The 16,101-nt window shown below is 53.6% G+C and overlaps 2 protein-coding genes across 3 annotated transcripts; both read left to right on the top strand.

Annotated features, from left to right (window-relative positions):
- The first annotated feature begins 3,478 nt into the window (after positions 1 to 3,478).
- Positions 3,479 to 9,698, top strand: TMEM61 (transmembrane protein 61). 2 transcript variants are annotated; one of them, XM_018072056.2, is made up of 3 exons: positions 3,479 to 3,524; positions 6,761 to 7,174; positions 9,165 to 9,698. In XM_018072056.2, exons 2-3 carry the CDS (start codon positions 6,822 to 6,824, stop codon positions 9,448 to 9,450), a joined length of 639 nt encoding a protein of 212 aa, XP_017927545.1. In that variant the 5' UTR covers positions 3,479 to 3,524; positions 6,761 to 6,821; the 3' UTR covers positions 9,451 to 9,698. The 2 variants fall into 2 exon arrangements, with proteins under 2 accessions (XP_017927545.1, XP_017927547.1); XM_018072058.1 differs by lacking the exon at positions 3,479 to 3,524 and adding an exon at positions 3,638 to 3,978.
- Positions 9,699 to 10,979: 1,281 nt separating this feature from the next.
- BSND (barttin CLCNK type accessory beta subunit) lies at positions 10,980 to 14,413 on the top strand. Its single transcript, XM_008925179.3, has 4 exons — positions 10,980 to 11,156; positions 12,209 to 12,288; positions 12,656 to 12,898; positions 13,657 to 14,413. Exons 1-4 carry the CDS (start codon positions 10,980 to 10,982, stop codon positions 13,940 to 13,942), a joined length of 786 nt encoding a protein of 261 aa, XP_008923427.3. The 3' UTR covers positions 13,943 to 14,413.
- The last annotated feature ends 1,688 nt before the right edge of the window (positions 14,414 to 16,101 follow it).

Below are 16,101 nucleotides of genomic sequence, written 5' to 3'. Positions count from 1 at the left end.
AACACAAGTTCTGGATGAAGAACAGAAGGAATTTGAGGACATTGCTGGTCCATAAAGCCGTTGGTGGATGATGCTGCTGGTACTTTCCAAGTCCCTTTCCAAGACTTTCCACCACAGTTCTGTTCCTCATCACAGTGCAGATTTACAGACTGCTGGCTGGGATATTGTTACAGTCAGGTTAGCAAACATTTAAGCTTTAAAACACCCAGAGGTTTTGGGTCCAGGGATTTGCTAGATGATGGACATAGCTAGTGCAAAAAACACTTCAGAAACTGATATTAAGGCACTTTATACATCTGTTGTTCTTCTGTTATAATTCAAACCCAGTAAAAACCATTGGAACTAAATCATAAGATATATTATATACAAAAAGGGCTTCTGCAGTCGATAAAGTCTCAGGGCAAAAGCATAGCTGTGTAGAGAAGGAGTACTTCTAGGTGAATCAGCCAAAAAACCCCACACCACTTTGTGGTCAGAGGCATGATCCCCTTTCACATCCAAATTCTCAGCTTTTCCTGCTGGAGAGCACAAAGCGGTCTCAAACCCTCCTTCTGTCCATATAGCAGAACTACCAAAGAGACATCTATAGCCAGTTGCAGGTTCAACCCCAAACAAGCCGAAGGACATTACTGAACATTGCATCATGTGAAGATGCAGGACAAATATGTTCAAAGCCTAGATTTGCTGACTGGATTAGGTAGGAGTGCCTGAGCCAGTATATCAAATAGCACAACTAATTAGGCATTTTAAGAGGATGCAAATTAAGGCAAAGATAAACAGCAGGAGTTTTCTCCCTTGCTTTACGTGTGCTGGGTGCAGGAACTCCTTCCCATCTGCACATCCTCATGGCTGTATGTGCTGCAGCCCCTATTCAGTGTGACTGCTGCTCCCACCTCTGCTGTGCCCTATGGCCCGTGCTAAGGGAAATATGAGATATGCTAGCCCCTGGGAATGGCTTCTCTATGGATCTGGACAACATGGGCACCTTATGCCTGCAGAGGCATGTCCCATAAAGCCTCATCAGTGACTCTTTAATGACCCTGTCACAGGGGGCATGATGAGAGGTGCTTGCTGGAGGCAGCTGGGCACAAGGAGAGCAGCCTGTGCACCAGGTCGCTGATGGAGACCTTCAACCTGGCCCAAGTCCCAGGTAGAAGGGCTCTGACAGGGACTCTGAGCTCCTCTTGTTTGGACTTGTTGCATCCAAATTCACTCTTGACTCGGTGTTCTTGGTATCAACCACCTTGTAGTGACAGGTCAGACAGTGCATGCATGTGCACACACACACACACACATACACACACACACACACACACACACACAGAGGTATTGAAGAATCTGACTTATTTATCCTGATTATACATTGAAATACACTATTTTACATGCGATTTGCTGCAGCAGCAAAATTAGGTGAACAATGAATCAAAAAGCAGCACTTTGTGCCAGCAGCGTTGCTCAAGCTCAGCATCCTTACCTGGGGGAGGCAATTACTGGAACAATCTCTTTCCCTGTTCCTCCTTTGTTCCTGTTCTTGCAGAGGCTGTAACTGTCTTTTATATCTCCCTGTTTTCCCCACTGGTTTCACTGTGCATGGGATGTTTTACATATTTTGCACTTAGATATTCTGCCTTTATTCTGGAGAAGCCCTTTGACTGTGCCCTGTGATGTTTTGCAGCACCTTGTCCACCAGCAGGAAAGTTCTCGGAGAGGGAAAATGCAGTTTGGCCAAGGTGTTGCTAAGCAGACAGACATGCTGGCACCACTCAGCACTTCCAACCTCTACCTTGTGGTGAAATATTTGTCGTGGGTTTGTGGCTGCCTGTAAGCCAGATCTCTGGGGAAGGCAGAAGGTTGCAGATGGCTGTGGGGCTGTAGGACCAGTGTGTTTGCAGAGAGCCACCTTCTTCTCTGCAGCCCTGTGCTGGGAATAGAACAGTTGTGCACAAACACCACCTTGAAGTGCTTCAGAAGCTTTTTGACAATAAAATTTCAGTTAAATATAATATCTGAGCAGGTAATGAGCAGAAGAAGGTGCCTCATTGTCCTTCAGCAGGGGAACTGGTGATTCACAGTGCCCACGTCATTCGTGGATGGTGATGTGAGCTCTCAGCAATGACATGTCTGCAACAGAAAAGCCAGATATTGATTTTTGGGATCCTGAGGCCAAACTCCATCCTGTCAAGGAGCAAAAAACCATGGTATTTGGAGGACACCTAGGATTTATTGTCAGGGATTGCACCATGAGGCTTGAGAACCTTGCTGCATCCAGCCCGGGGGCTGAGGCCACACTGGGGTGCTGGCCTTGGGGATCCCTGCCCCATGTTCCTCTGTGATGGAGACTCAACCTGCTGCAGGGCCAGCCCTGTGTGAACCAGCCCTCCTCGTGCCTCAGTTTACCATTTGTATAACTCCACAGTGTCTTCAGGTAAATGGGGCTGTACAGCCACATTTTCTCAGCTGGGCTGAATGGCTTCTAAGCATGTATGAAGCTGATATGAATTCCACAACAGGGCTTTGTATCAGTCCCTGCAGCCTGTGTGGGTAAACCCTGAGCTGGTTTTGAGCCAGTGAGGTGAGGAGCTGCAAGCAGCCAAGGGTATCCATAGAAATGGCTTTGCCTGTCAGCAGTGCTCAGCTGCAGCCCAAGAGCAGCGTGATGGATCTGTGAGATGCACATTCATTGCACAGCATGGCGTGGCAGCTCTTGATCAAATCTCCCTCCAGCTCTGTGATGAGGAATTGTGTGTGAAACCAGATGCCATCATACCAACCATCCTGAAACTCAGATCAGAGCACCCTCAGCTTGTTTAATATCCAGGTGTTCTCATGAGTGCTGCAGGGTAATGGTTTTAAACGAAAGAGGGTTTATTCAGATTAGATATAAAGAAGAGATTTTTTTACAGTGAAGTTGGTGACACACTGGCACAGGTTGCCCAAAAAGGTGATGGATGCCCCATTCCTGAAAAATTCAAGGCCAGATGGAATAGGGCTCTGAGCAGCCTGACTTAGTTGAAAGAATCTCTGGTCATTGCAGGGACGTTGAACTAGATCGCCTTTAAAGGTCCCGCCCAACCCAAACCATTTCACGAACGGGGGAAAGGGACAATACTGGCATTTGACAGAGAGGTGAGGAGAACTAAAGCGGTCACAAAGCAAGCTTGGGGCAGAGATCCTCCTGTTCTGCAGCGTGGGTGTCCCACCCATAGGACAGTGATGTCCCACCCGTGGGGCAGTGTCTTCCACAGGGCAGGACCGTGTCCCAACCACAGGGGAAGCCCGGAGCTCTCGGGAGCCCCGCACACCGACGGGACGGGACGGGATAGGAAGGGATAGGACGGGACGGGAGCGGGACGGCGCTGAGGGGAGCCGGGACTGCCCGCCCCTCCGGGCCGTGCCGTGCCGGGAGGGAACGCCGGTCCTGCCCGCCCCGAGCCGCCACCCTGCCGCCCGCGCCCCCCGGCCCGCCCGCCCCGGGCCGCGCTCGGCGGAGCCGGCCGCTCGCCGGAGCGGGGGCTGGCGCGGCGGTGAGTACGGCACGGGGCGGGGGGCTCGGGGGGACGCGGCACCCCCGGCTGGGCGCTGTGCCGCAGGGGAGAGGAGGTGCGGGCACCGGCCGCGGCGGGAAGAGAGCCCTGGGGGTACCGCCGGGATCGGCCACCTTAGAGGGAACGATGCTCAGGCTTCGCCCCAAAGCCTGGCAGGGGACACAGGGCGGGGGGGAGGCATGTGCTTCCCTCTGTCAGAACCTGCTTCGGGAGGCTGAGTGCACCAGATGTCTCGGATGCTCTTCCAAAGCGTCACTGTTACTTTGCTTTGGATGGAGACCAAACCCTCACTAATAGCAATAACAAAAAAAAAAGCAAATTTGGATAGAGGCAGTAAGGGATCTCCCTAATGACATGCTCACTCTCTGGCGCATCTCTTGCCGGCGCTCCATCCGCGACTAAAGCTCTCCAGCCCCGCGTGGAAGGACAGTCTGTAAGTGCCATGGAGGGATGGGTCTGGAGGTGGATTTCTACTTGATAGCAGTGGGAGAGGTTCAAAACTCTTTTCTTTTCTTATGTTGCTAGAAAAGAGCGTTTTTCTGAGTAATGCTTAGTAGACCTCATGAATCACCATCTGCATAACTTTATATGGGGGCTGCTATTCTCAGCATCTCAGTGGAACTATGTAAACTATCAACATTCATATCTGTGTGTACATGCAACGTGCAAATCTATTCCCCGGAAAACTATTTCAGAGCAGGTCAAAGGAGGAGACAGCAGAACAAAATGTCAGGGTGGCTTGGCGGGTGGAGACCGGTGTTGGGGAGCCAACAGTTGCCTCCTTGGAGGGACAGCCCCTCTGTGAAAGTGTGCTGGGAATGCTCACCAGGAGAGGTGCTGTGCGGGATGCTGAGTGCTCCGGGAGTGGAGCCAGAAGAGGCTGGAGGATCAGGGACTCAGGTCCTGCCCTGGCCTTGCTCCTTCAGACTCTTCTTCCAGAGGCTGATGTGCTGAGAAAACATTGTGAGTCTTTTAGAGAGGTTCAGGTGAACTGTGGAAACACAAGAAGGGGTTTGGCAAGGGGATGGCACAGCTGCAATGTCACCCAGTGATGGCAGTGCCACCCAGCTCGGAGGAGCTGCCCCCGCACACGTGCTGCGGGAGCACATGTGGGTAGTTTGGAGGAGCTTTCAGCGCTGCTCCCCGAGCTGTGCTGGTTTTGTCAAGAGAGAAGAGTTTATTCTCTTGAGCTGTCAATCCATCACCTCCCAGAGGCTCTCCGCCTTCCCTCCGCCTCCCCCTTGCTGCCAGCGCTCCCAGATGTGCACAGTGCCGCAGGCTGCAAAATTCCCTGTACCCAGGCAGGGGAATCACAGCATATCCCAAACCTCACCAGGGAACTCAAAGCATCTCCCAAACCTCACCAGTCTGACCCCAAAATGAGAAGAGTTGCAGAAGTTGAACGTTTCAATTCTTGGTGCTGGTTCAATCCAGGCTTTCAGTTTGGAGTGACCTGACATTTCCAAGCAGTTGGATTGAAAGCTTTGCTGTAGGGTTTTTTGGGTCATGTTTTTTTTCCTTAAATAATATTAGCTGAAATTTTTCCATGAAAATGCATTGCTCTCCAAAGGAGCTGCATTCATGGGTCAGTAGTGTCCTTGCACTCCCCTGAGCATCTCCTGCTGCAAGGCAACATGAGTCTAGTTCTTCTGTTGTGTCCTGCTTGTGTTTAGTCATGGAGTGGAGATGCTGATCCCTAATAGCATCTAATACCATCTCCAACAGTTCCTGCTCTGTCTCAGCTCAGCCAATCCCCTGCCATTCAGGAGGGAGCATCCTAACATGTCCCCCTGTTATGGGTGGAAGCTCTGTCTTCTCCCACCCCAGGAACGTGACCTCGTTCCCAGTAGGTGACTGCAGCTGCCTGAGTGACAATTTGGGCTCATGACCCTGGGACAAGAGCTGGAGTGTACTGCTTTCCTGCAGGCTTCCCAAATCCCACTTCTCATCCAACTCCTTCATTAAACATAGATTAGATCAGATAGTGTTTCTTTCACTACAAAGTAATTTGACTTTCCATTTAGTGGGCCCATCTGATAAATAATGGCTTCAAATAATATGATTCCACCTGACCTTGATCACATCAAGTCCATGCTGGACTTTTGCTCCCTGCCTAGCTCTGGCTCAGCACTTCCAGACCTCAGAGTACAATTTAAGTCCCCACTCTTGGAGGTGAGCCCTGCCTGGAGGAATGGAGACCAAAGCCACCACATTATCTTCATGTTACTGACACACAGGCAAAGCGACGAGTGCAGAGGTGACAGCCGAGTGTAGATCATCCATCTGTCCATCCACCTCTGTGCTTGAGCCCCAATTCCATCCTGGCTGTGCAGGCTCTCCACTGGCACTGCCACCATGAGAAACCCTCAAAATAGAGTTACTCAAGACTGAATCTGCCTGGGGGGGTTGGGTGCTCAATTCCCACATGGTCCAAAGCTTTTTGTCCTTCAAGAAATAGGAGTTGAACCTGAATCTTCTTGCTGGGCAGGGCCAGGGGGGATTTGGTGGGACCTCTCTGCCTCTGCCTCAGTCGGTTGGCTGGGAGCTGGGGATGCACAAGCCCAGGGAGCAGATGCTCTCTGTTGCTGGAAAAAGCAATGAGGAGTGAGAGCCCCACAGAGATCAGAAACCAGGTCTCCCTCCCCAAATTTTCCAGCACCAGGGAAGCATGGTTGCTCTCTGCATGTGACGTTTAGCTGAGAAGGGCCACCCAGCAGGGAGAAACCACACTTGATAGGGAGGGTGAAGGTTGTGATAACACCTGTGGGATTGATCTTGACATGGACCTGAGAAGGTGTGCGCTGGAGCTGACCCTAACCTCTTCCATAAGCTGTGCTTTGATCAGAAACCCAGCTGGCATTCTGCCAAGCTTGGGAAGAAATCTGGAATAAAACCCAAAGACAAGAGCTATGAAAGCCTCCAGAGCTGCCCTGGTTGGAGTTCCCACCCAGCCTCTGTGGGACTGCTGTGTTGTTTCTTGAAATTGAGGATGTTTTTATGAGGCTGTTGGGAAGTTTATTTGTTCAAACCGCACTGGCTTTGCTCTGCCCAAGGGCTTCCCGTCTGAGGTGGTGGAAATGCCCTTTCTGATGGTCAGTAGTAAGTAGCTAAAGAGGCTGCACTCCCTGTAGAGGTCCTAGCTCAGTCATTTTCTCCTCTGACAGGTCTTCCACAACCTTGTCCTGCTCAAACTTTGCCCCCTTCTTGTCTTGCAGGACGTGGGCTCTCTCATGCCTTGTCTCGCTCTTCTTCCCTCCTAAAATCTCCTTCTGAAGGATGGCAGCTGCCTCTTTCCGCTATGGCCTGACCATCATCGGGGCCGTGCTGCTGGTGACAGGAACGCTGTGCTTTGCCTGGTGGAGTGACGGGGAGGTCGGCTCATCGGCTGGCAGCGGGACTCGCCTCCTGCCTCCCCGGGAAGCCGAGGCAGTTCCCAGCTCCTCCTCCTCCAGCGCCCTGCTCCGCTCTGTCAGCTTCTTCTGCTGCGGTATCGGTGGCATCCTCCTCCTCTTCGGCCTCCTCTGGTCCGTGAAAGCCAACACCAGGGTGGTCTCCCGCCGCTACCAGTACCATTTCCCCAGGGACCTGCAGTACTTCACCGCGGAGCCCCCGGAGAAGTGGAACTGCAGGTGGGTGCCACGTCCCTGTGCGGTGCTTGGGTGGGCAGAAGTGGAGGGTGGTCTTGGCTGTCCCGTGTGCCTGAGCCTGCTCCCAGACTGGCTTGCTGGTGAGCTTACAGGAGCAACAACACATCCGCACTGCCAGCCACTGCTCAGACCCCGGTCTGTGCTCTCCTCCTGCTCCTGAGCAGATGCTCTTGCTCATTAGTGTCAACCTGAGCATCCACTCTCCCTCCCTGCCAGCCCCCGTCTGCCTACACTGGCTGCACCTGTGGCCAGCTTGGCTGCATCCAGCTCTCCTTGCCCTGCAGGGCCATCACAGAGGGAGGCAACATCTCCTTAGCAGAGCCACCAAGGAGAAGACTACATTGGTTTTCTGGCAGAAGGTTTGAATTTGGGGGTGGGGAGGTCACCCAGACCTCCAGCTGTTGAATCCTGCCCTGGTCTCTCAGGTCTGCAATACTGTATAAAGATGAGGGTGTTTATGCCATCTTTAAGGGAAGCCAAATCTGTGTTAAAAGGGACTTAAAAGAAAAAAAATAAGGAAAATAATCCTTGGAATGGTGTCAAGAGTGTTGTTAGAGGGTCCTTCTACAAAGCCTATTTTGGGGTGTAGAAATGCTCCTCACCCTGAACACCACTGCTGCTTTTTGGGCCCCAGACTTCCAGTGTGAAGATCACTTCTTGATTTAAAAGTTTCTTGCTCAAAAGATTTTTTTTTTTCCCCAGAGGCTACAGTGGAAATGGAGCCAGCCAGCCCTTCCCAGTGCTGTTTTATGGGGTCACAGCAAAGATCTTGGCTCCAGCATAAATCAGTCTCCAGGGAAAAGCAGCACTAAAAGAAACTCTTAAGAACATTAAACCATAAAATTTCAGTTGGAGTGGGAGGCACGTTCCTGGTTCTCCCGGGGTTTCAGTGCCCATCTGAGTATCTGTGAGATTGTGATCCAGTCTGGGTACTCTGGGGAGAAGTTTCACCTCCTGTGGAGAGCTTTGCTGTGCCCCCATGGGGAATGTCCCTTTCCCTGAGCTTCCGACTTCCACGCTGGATGGGACACAGTGCCCTGGCACTGTTGGTGCTGTGACAGCTCCTCCAGCCCCAGCAAAGCATGCTGTGCTGGGATAAATCCTTCTCTCTGCATTTCCAAGACAACATCCCCATGCAAACTGAGGCTGGCAAAATTGTGAGCACAGAAGCCCAAGGTGGTCTGTCTGGGACAGGGAGCTGCCAAGAGTTCAGGATGGAGGCACCCCTGTAGAACATTGCAGCTTTTCCTTTGGACCAGCTGTGCTCTGCGATGCCCACCACCTCCCCAATGCACTGTGCTGGATTTCATCTGCAACGATGAGTTGCTTTCACAGCCTCCCCGGCTCTGGGCTGTACAGTTCCATAGGGTGCCAAGCAGGACCCTGCACAGGGCAAAGGTTGTCCAAAGGTTTTCCCTGTACACAAGCTGTGTTTGCTCAGCAAAGCACTGCTGGAAGTGACACCAGGCTTGGCTGGTGCATGGAGGGCTCCGGCAGGCACAAGAGTTTAGTGTGACCGCATTGAACCGGGATTGCTGCCCCTTGCCCAGACGTTTGTGGCAAACTGCTCCCTTGGCTACTGGCAGCCTCTGTGACTAAGGAGTGAATTTGGGATTAGGCAGGTGATGGAGGTGCTCTTCTGCCTATGGGACCTTGTCGCAAGGTCTGATGGATAATGCCCTTCCTCCTGCATGGCTCCCCACCTTGGTCATCCCTTGATCCTGGGCATGCAAAACCTGCTGATGTGCTGTCTCCAGTATATGTGTCCATCATGCTTAGATGGGGTTGAAGGTGTATTTGGATGCTGCAATTGATGGGCACTGGGATGCTCTGGTTGATGGGACACTGGGATGGTTCTGGTTGACAGGGCACAGGGATACTCCAGTTGGCAAGTACTGGGGTGGTCCAGTTATTGGGTGCTGGGATGCTCTGGATGATGGTGTGTGCTGCTGGGTTTCTTCTTTCCTCGCAGCAACTGGGATGCCAGTGCCATCCCCACCTACGAAGAAGCCCTGACCTGCAGACCTGCCCATGGTGCCCTGGCCTATGTCCAGCCCCCGAGGAGGAAGGAGGATCTCACGCCACCCCTGTACCACTACCTGGAGGAGGATGAGAGCTGGCAGGGTGGCCGCCGGCGCAGCTCCTCCGACAGCGCCTTGTTCCGCCCCAGCCCGTCCTGGCTGGAGACCCTGCACCCCGAGGAGCCGCAGGCAACGCCTCCCCCCAGCTATGAAAACATCAATGTCCGAGGGGTCTGAGCTGGGGGCAGCAAGGGCCATGACTCTGTGGGTGGCTGCCCTGTCCCTCAGCTTTAAACTGAGCCCCTTCCTTTGTGGGGAGGAGAGGAGGGTGGGGGAGGAGGGGAAAGGATCAAATGGGCTTTCTGAGCTATCAGTCCAGGGCTGTTGGGATTGTGGGTCCTGTGGGTGATGCATTTAAAGTGTTGAGGGTAACTGGCATGTTTGAAAGCCTTCATATTTTTAATAAAACCACTGTTGGTTGCAGATGCTTTGTGTTCCCTGCTCTGCCCCACCCTTGGGAGTTCCTTTCAGGCTGCCCACTCAATAATAAAAACTGCAGCAGAGAACGAGGAATCTGGCCAGAGAAAAACCAGCTCTGTGCCGCCCCATTTGCTCCTCTGCCTTTGCAGTGCCCCTTCTGGCCCTACCTCCATCCCTTCCACCTTGCTTCCCGATGTACTGACTTCCCACGCCTGACTTCATGTAGTGTAGAGATGCTCAGTGGCTCATGTGTGTGGTCAGGGCATCCAAGTGCACTTGGCATTTCAGACAGCATCCTATAAAGAGCCATCCTGAGCACACAGCCCCCTCCCTGCACACCATGGGTGGGTTTGCAGCCTTGCCCAGAGGAAAGGCCAGCGGCTGTGGGGGCCACTGCCGGTTCCTCCATCCCACCAAAACAATGGGCTGCCCTGGGTTTGGAGCCATAGCCACGTACAACATATTGCTTATAATATAATTATTTGTATGTGCTCCCACATGTGCTGGAAAGTAAGGGAATAAAACGAAGGCTAATTAAAGCCACCAACACTGTCTAGCTGTTGGATATGTTTTGGGAAGGGGACACCTTCTAACACTCCAGCTCCAACTTAAGCGAACACAGGGCACAGGGATATTCTGTCCTCACTGCCCCTGGGAGGATCAACCCCACTCCATCCTTCCCTGGCTTTAGTCCCCCCTTTGTAGCCCACCTGCTGCCCAATGAAGCAGCCTTAGCACTTAGCCGGAGAAAGACAAGGGATGTTACAAACCCATGGGACTCCAGAAAGACCGTGGAGCACTCCCTCCTTCCCTATTGCAGCTCTGCAGTCTTTGAGAACGTGCTGCACCCTGATATACCCCTTATTTGGGCCTCTGCCAGCTCCAGTTTATGGCCAAGTCCAGCTTCAGTGCCCAGGGCTGGGAAAATCCCAACAGGATCAGCCACTCTCCAGGTTCCTGTCTCCACTGCCATGGCCCCCTCTCCCTCCCTGTCCCTTCCCCAGGCATGGGGTGCCCGCAGGGAAGGTTACGTGGACACGTGCCGGGCGGCTTCACTGGAGTGTGAATGGCAGGTCAGTGTTTGCATTCATTACAAACCCACTAAAAACTGGCTGGCTCAGCCCTGGGCAGGACCAGGTTAGCGTGCAGCTGATCCTCAGCTCCTGGCAGCCTCCGGAAAGAGAAACCACTCCTTGCCTTACCCTGCAGGTGTGCTCAGCGGGCAGCAGTGGCAGGTAAACGGGCTCCCTGGCATCTCTCCTTCCTGTCTCTCCCACCCAGAGCCCATGGCGGAGGAGAAGACCTTCCGTTACGGGTTCATCATCTTGGGTTTCTTCCTGGTGATGACGGGAATTTTCATCATGAGTGTGGAAAAGCCCCACATCTACATCACCTTCTGCGTCCTGGGTGTGATGCTCGTAGCCGTGGGCATCACCTGGAGCATGTGCCAGTGCTACCCAAAGGTAGGATCCATCCTGCTGCTGAGTGCTTTGGGGGGCTTGGGGGCTTAGCTGGGTTTGGGGGGCTTCGGCTGCTGTGGATGTGCAGCCTTGGGCTGTGTCTCAACTTCCCCATCCATGGGGTGAGATAGCAGCAGATACCAGCTGGAGTGATCTGGAGGAGGGATTATTGGTGTGGGATGCTCATGGCCTGCTGATGCCTGCAGGATGTAGCCCCTTGTCCCTGTACTCCTGCACCCTTCAAACCCCAGAGCCTGGTACTTTGCTTCCAAACAGGCAGCAGGGAATAATCCCAAGGAAATAAACTTGTGTTTATCTCTCCCATGCAAACCCTTCCCAAACTAGCCCCTTCATTGGGCCTGAGGCTTGGCAGGCTCCCAGAACTTCCAAGAAAAGACTGTCAAGGCCAAGGATGTTGGAGGGTCCTGGCCCCCCACAGCCCAGCCCTCACCTGCCAGTCTCCTTGGCAAAGGGCACTGCCAGCACGGAGAGCAGCCACGTGTCCCTGCCCTGGGAAACGGGTCTAGCAGAAAAGGGTTTTTTCAAAGGAGAGGGTGGCTGTGGCACTGCTCTGGGCACTGCCTGTCAACAACTTGGCTACCCTCCAAAATGTGGCACGGTGACCTCAGGACCTGGGACCAGCTGGGACCTCTGAAACTGGCTGTGTTTCCTGGGATTGGGGTGAAGCTGATCCCAGTTACCCCCCAAAGCCGAGCTCAACCCCAGCGAGGAGGGAGATGTGGCTTTGTTGCTGTGCTTGGGACTCAAGGATAGGGCACCCTCAGTGTTGTCCCTGACCACTGACCTCCCCTGTGGGCCCTGGGACCTCCTCTGGGCTTGGAGACATGCGTGACTCCACTGGGGAAAAGAGCTGTGCTGGATTCATTCATTCCTTACTGATTTTGCCCAAAAAAGCCCACTTCCAATCAAGACATCAAAATGTGGTGGGAAAACACCCTAAACCCAGTCGAAAGGGCACTCCGGCCCTTTTACCACTAAGGAGGGTCGAGTGTGCCCAGCACAGCCCCTGGGCTCTTCCTTCCTTTTTCCCCCAGATAACATTCATTCCTGTGGACCCTGAGGCTGAGCGGTTCCTGGACCACAAACCCACGGTGCTGCCACAGAAGGACATCGGGTGGGTCCCAAAATCTGCACACAGAGCTATGGGTGTGCCCTGGGGATGAAGGCAGTGTTTGAGACTGCACTGATTGCAGCACAAAATGCCAAGCAGGAGCCAGGGTGGGGCAGGCAAGGGATGTCTGAGCCATCCCAAGGCTGGAGCCTGAGTGATGCTGGGGGATGCCAAGCATCTGGCTGTGCAGCTGTGGGTATCCCCTTCAAGGACCCATTGGCTCTGCTGCTGGTGTGGGGAGTGATGTGGCCTTGGTAGCCTCTAAAGCCACTCCCTCAACTGATGGAGCCCTCTGTGCAAGTGCCTGAGGATCTTCCAGCTCCATGGGGTCCAGGTCCTGCTCAGCACCCTGTTATTCCTTTGCCCACAGCTTGGTTGCTCCCTGCCCTGACCAAGAGGCCACCAGCACCTATGAGAAGAGCCTGCCATCCTATGAGCAGATCCAGAAGCAGGCAGTGGGCTCAACTCCACTCCCACCCACGGCACAGCCCAGATCCCACAGCTGGTCCCAGTCAGCAGTGCAGGCCAAAGCAGAGGTCCACCGGGAGCTGGGGGGTGCTGGACACCCCCCACAAGACCTGACACCTCATCTGGAAACAGTGGCAGGCAGCTGGTATGTGATGCTTTTGGGGTCAGGGTCGCAGTGGTGGGATGCAGGGTGAAAATGGGAGGGATCAGACCAGGTCCTCCCAGGGGAGGGAAAGGAGGCAGAGGGATCTTTGCTGCTCACACAGCACTGAGTACCCAGACTCCCCAGCCTCTGTGGAGCCTGGATGGTGTCTCAACCCACAGGGAGTCTCTGTACCAAATTATTTCCCAGGAAGAAATCAGGATGGGCTTTGGTTGTAATTTGCATTTTCTTTTAATTTTATCAATACAAATAACATTCCTCACCAGAATAAACCCCAAGTTTCTGGTCAGACTTTGGTAGCAATGAGATGCCCAGTACTTGACCAGCAAACCAGATGCCATGTATCTGGTTTGTATGCCATGTATCCAAGAACTGGTTTGGGAGGTCCCAAAGGGATTTGCAAGTGATGGAGTGAACCATGCAGGCTCAGGGCGTAGGACTTGGATGCATCTGCAGCTGGATTGGGTGCACTGCTTTCCACTTGGGATGCAGTAAAGGCAAGGGCAGCCACCACTTTGTCCCGTGGGTAGAAGGAATCTGGCAGGCAGATGTCCTTATAAAGGCATGCATGAGGTGGCTGGGATAGTGTGCTCCCAGGGTGCTCCAGCCACCCAGCAAGGGGACTGGTGATGCTGGGATGCTGGCTGAGCAATGCTCCAGCAGCCACCAGCTCCAAAGGAAACCCCAGCTGTGTTTGGTGTAACTCCCACACCACCCATCAGCCCTCCTTGTCCCCACAGCCCCCCTTGTCCAGCGCCGGGGGATGCACCGCTGGCATCCCTCCTGGAGGAGATGGACACACCATCACTGGAGGGCTCCATGCCCGGCACCCCCACGCCACAGAGCCGGACTCTGCCATCCACTGCTCGCTCTGGCTGCACCCTGACCAGCTCCCCAGTGCGGGGACAGCACTCCGGATCCCCCCACAAAGGCACTGGGGAGGAGGATGACCTTTATTATGGGCTCCAAGAGGAGCCAGATGCTCTGCTCAAGGACAGTGACTGCGTTTTTGAGCCTGAAAACTGATTTCCCAGATAAAATGACCACTTGGCATGGACTTATCTCACGGAGGGGATGCAAACATCACGGCCTGGAGGAAAGGCGATGCCCCCAAAAGTGCAGCGCCGGCAGCACAGAAGGTCCCCCAGGCTTCTGCACCCCTTGGACACACCCAGCCTTTCTGGAGGCTTTCATTCCCCCAAAACTCAAATGGGGGACTGCCGCCTCCTGAATTCCAGGGCATATAGGACAAGGCCTCCCTCGCTGGAGCCCTTTGGATGGGCACAGAGAAGCTGGGCTGGGCAGGATCTGGGAGAAATACTGTGCTTGGGAAGGAAAAGCATTAGTTTTGCTGCTTGGAACAGGATCAAGTTTAGGTGGGTAAAGATGTGCTCACACCAGGTGGGCTTGATGAGGCAGAGATGTCCTCAAAGTCATTCTCCCACTTATCCAAGCTCCCCTGAAATTAAAATCAGATCCTGAGACTCCTGCAGCAGGCAGCCTTCATGTCTCTCGGTTGGGAGAGGGGTGATGGAGGTGACAGACTGTGCTGTCCTTCATTTTCTGCACGAGGACAAGCTTCCAGTGCCATTGGGAGCAGAAAGAGGAGGATTCAGCTCAGCCAAAACCCTGGTGATGGCACCTGAGGTGGTGACTTTGGGCACCTGCACTGGGTCAGTGTCAACAACCACAGGGCTGTGGGTGGGCTCGGACACTGGCACCCACCATCCCCGAACTCTCTCTGAATAATAAGTATTTGTTTCAAACCATGTTGATGGATCTAAGCCTGGTTTGTCACCACGACAGAGATAACACAGCAACTCCCCCAGACTGCTTGTACCATGAAGAGATGGCAGCACTGGTGGGAGTCGTGACCTCTGCGTGCCCTTTATTTGCTTGAGACCATGGGGATCTGTGTCGCTGAGCCTCCCCAGGGAGGTGGGTTTGGATCTAACCACCAGCAGATCTAACAGTGTGGGGATTCTGAGAGTCCCTCACCCTGTTTTGGGAAAACTGGGCTGGATGCTGCCTGTGCATGGCATGGCCCCAGGAGGCGTGGGAGCACATGTGTGCTGACACAGCAGCTCTTCTGCAAATTTTGTAGAATTACAGAATGGTTTGGGCTGGAAGAGAGCTCAAAAATCATCTAGTTCCAATCACCCAAACCCAAAAATACAGGGAAAGCTGTCCTCCATCGTGTAAGGAGGATGAAGCATGAGAGCCCTGGAAGGATGCTCCCTGTGCTCCCCTGCTGATCAGGGAGTTCTGTGCTGGTACAGTCCAGGGTGTGCAAGAAGCGCCTCTACCTGGGGCTTCAGGCCCCTGTGACACCCCTCCTGGTGTTACTGCACCCCTCACTCACCTTGGCATCACCAAAGCAGCAAGGGAGAAGGGCACGGAGCACCTACGCACTCGAGGTATTTACAGGCAACAGGAGGGTGGGGAATGGAGGCTCCAGTGTTGGCCAAACATTGCCACAGGAGTGAGAGCAGCTGTCTGGGAGGAAGCAATAACAAATCGGTTACACGTACTCCTGCCTGTCCTTCCTGGTGGGGGGTGTGTGTGGTAGCTGCAGGGACACTGTTTGAACGAGGCCGTGTCTCACTGAGTTTCAGAGGGTTCCTGGGGCAGGATGTCACTCTGTGTCACTAGCTCCTAAGGAGTGTGGGAATCTGGTAGAGACCTGAAAGCTTTTGCCTCTAAAAGCATAGAACAGTTTGGATTGGGAGAGACCTTTAAAGACCATCTAGTCCAACCTCCCTGCCATGGGCAGGGACACCTTCCACTGTCCCAGGTTGCTCCAAGCCCCATCCAACCTGGCCTTGAATGTTTCCAGGGATGGGGCAGCCACAGTTTCTCTGGGAAACCTGTGTCAGTGCCTCACCACCTTTACAGTAAAGAATTTCTCCCTAATATCTAATCTAAACCTGCCCTCTTTCAGTTTGAAGCCATTCCCATTTGTCCTATCACTACATGCCCTTAGTCAGAAGTGTCTGTCCAGCTCTCCTGCACCCCCTCTACTGAAAAGGGCTCCAAGGTGTTCCCGGAGCCTTCTCCAGGCTGAACATTCCCAGCCCTTTCAGCCTTTCCTCAGAGGAGAGGTGTCCTATCTCATGCCCTGGCACTCACTGCTGCTTTTGGCAAAAGAAATTTACTTTCCAAAAGCATTTCTTCAGATGGGGCAG

Source organism: Manacus vitellinus, unplaced genomic scaffold (genome assembly GCF_001715985.3).
Source record: "Manacus vitellinus isolate BGI_N305 unplaced genomic scaffold, ASM171598v3 scaffold_21_pilon, whole genome shotgun sequence".
Lineage (NCBI taxonomy): Eukaryota > Metazoa > Chordata > Aves > Passeriformes > Pipridae > Manacus > Manacus vitellinus.
Note: the sequence above shows the minus strand (reverse complement) of the source record. Positions and strands in the feature narration are given on the sequence as shown.

What these genes read in the sequence shown, in the direction of transcription:
- TMEM61 (XM_018072056.2), top strand. Translation starts at nt 6,822, where the DNA reads ATGGCAGCTGCCTCTTTCCGCTATGGCCTGACCATCATCGGGGCCGTG. An exon ending in CCGGAGAAGTGGAACTGCAG is followed by an intron (nt 7,175 to 9,164) that starts GTGGGTGCCACG and finishes CTTTCCTCGCAG; the next exon opens with CAACTGGGATGCCAGTGCCA.
- BSND (XM_008925179.3), top strand. Translation starts at nt 10,980, where the DNA reads ATGGCGGAGGAGAAGACCTTCCGTTACGGGTTCATCATCTTGGGTTTC. An exon ending in TGTGCCAGTGCTACCCAAAG is followed by an intron (nt 11,157 to 12,208) that starts GTAGGATCCATC and finishes TTTTTCCCCCAG; the next exon opens with ATAACATTCATTCCTGTGGA. An exon ending in GAAACAGTGGCAGGCAGCTG is followed by an intron (nt 12,899 to 13,656) that starts GTATGTGATGCT and finishes TTGTCCCCACAG; the next exon opens with CCCCCCTTGTCCAGCGCCGG.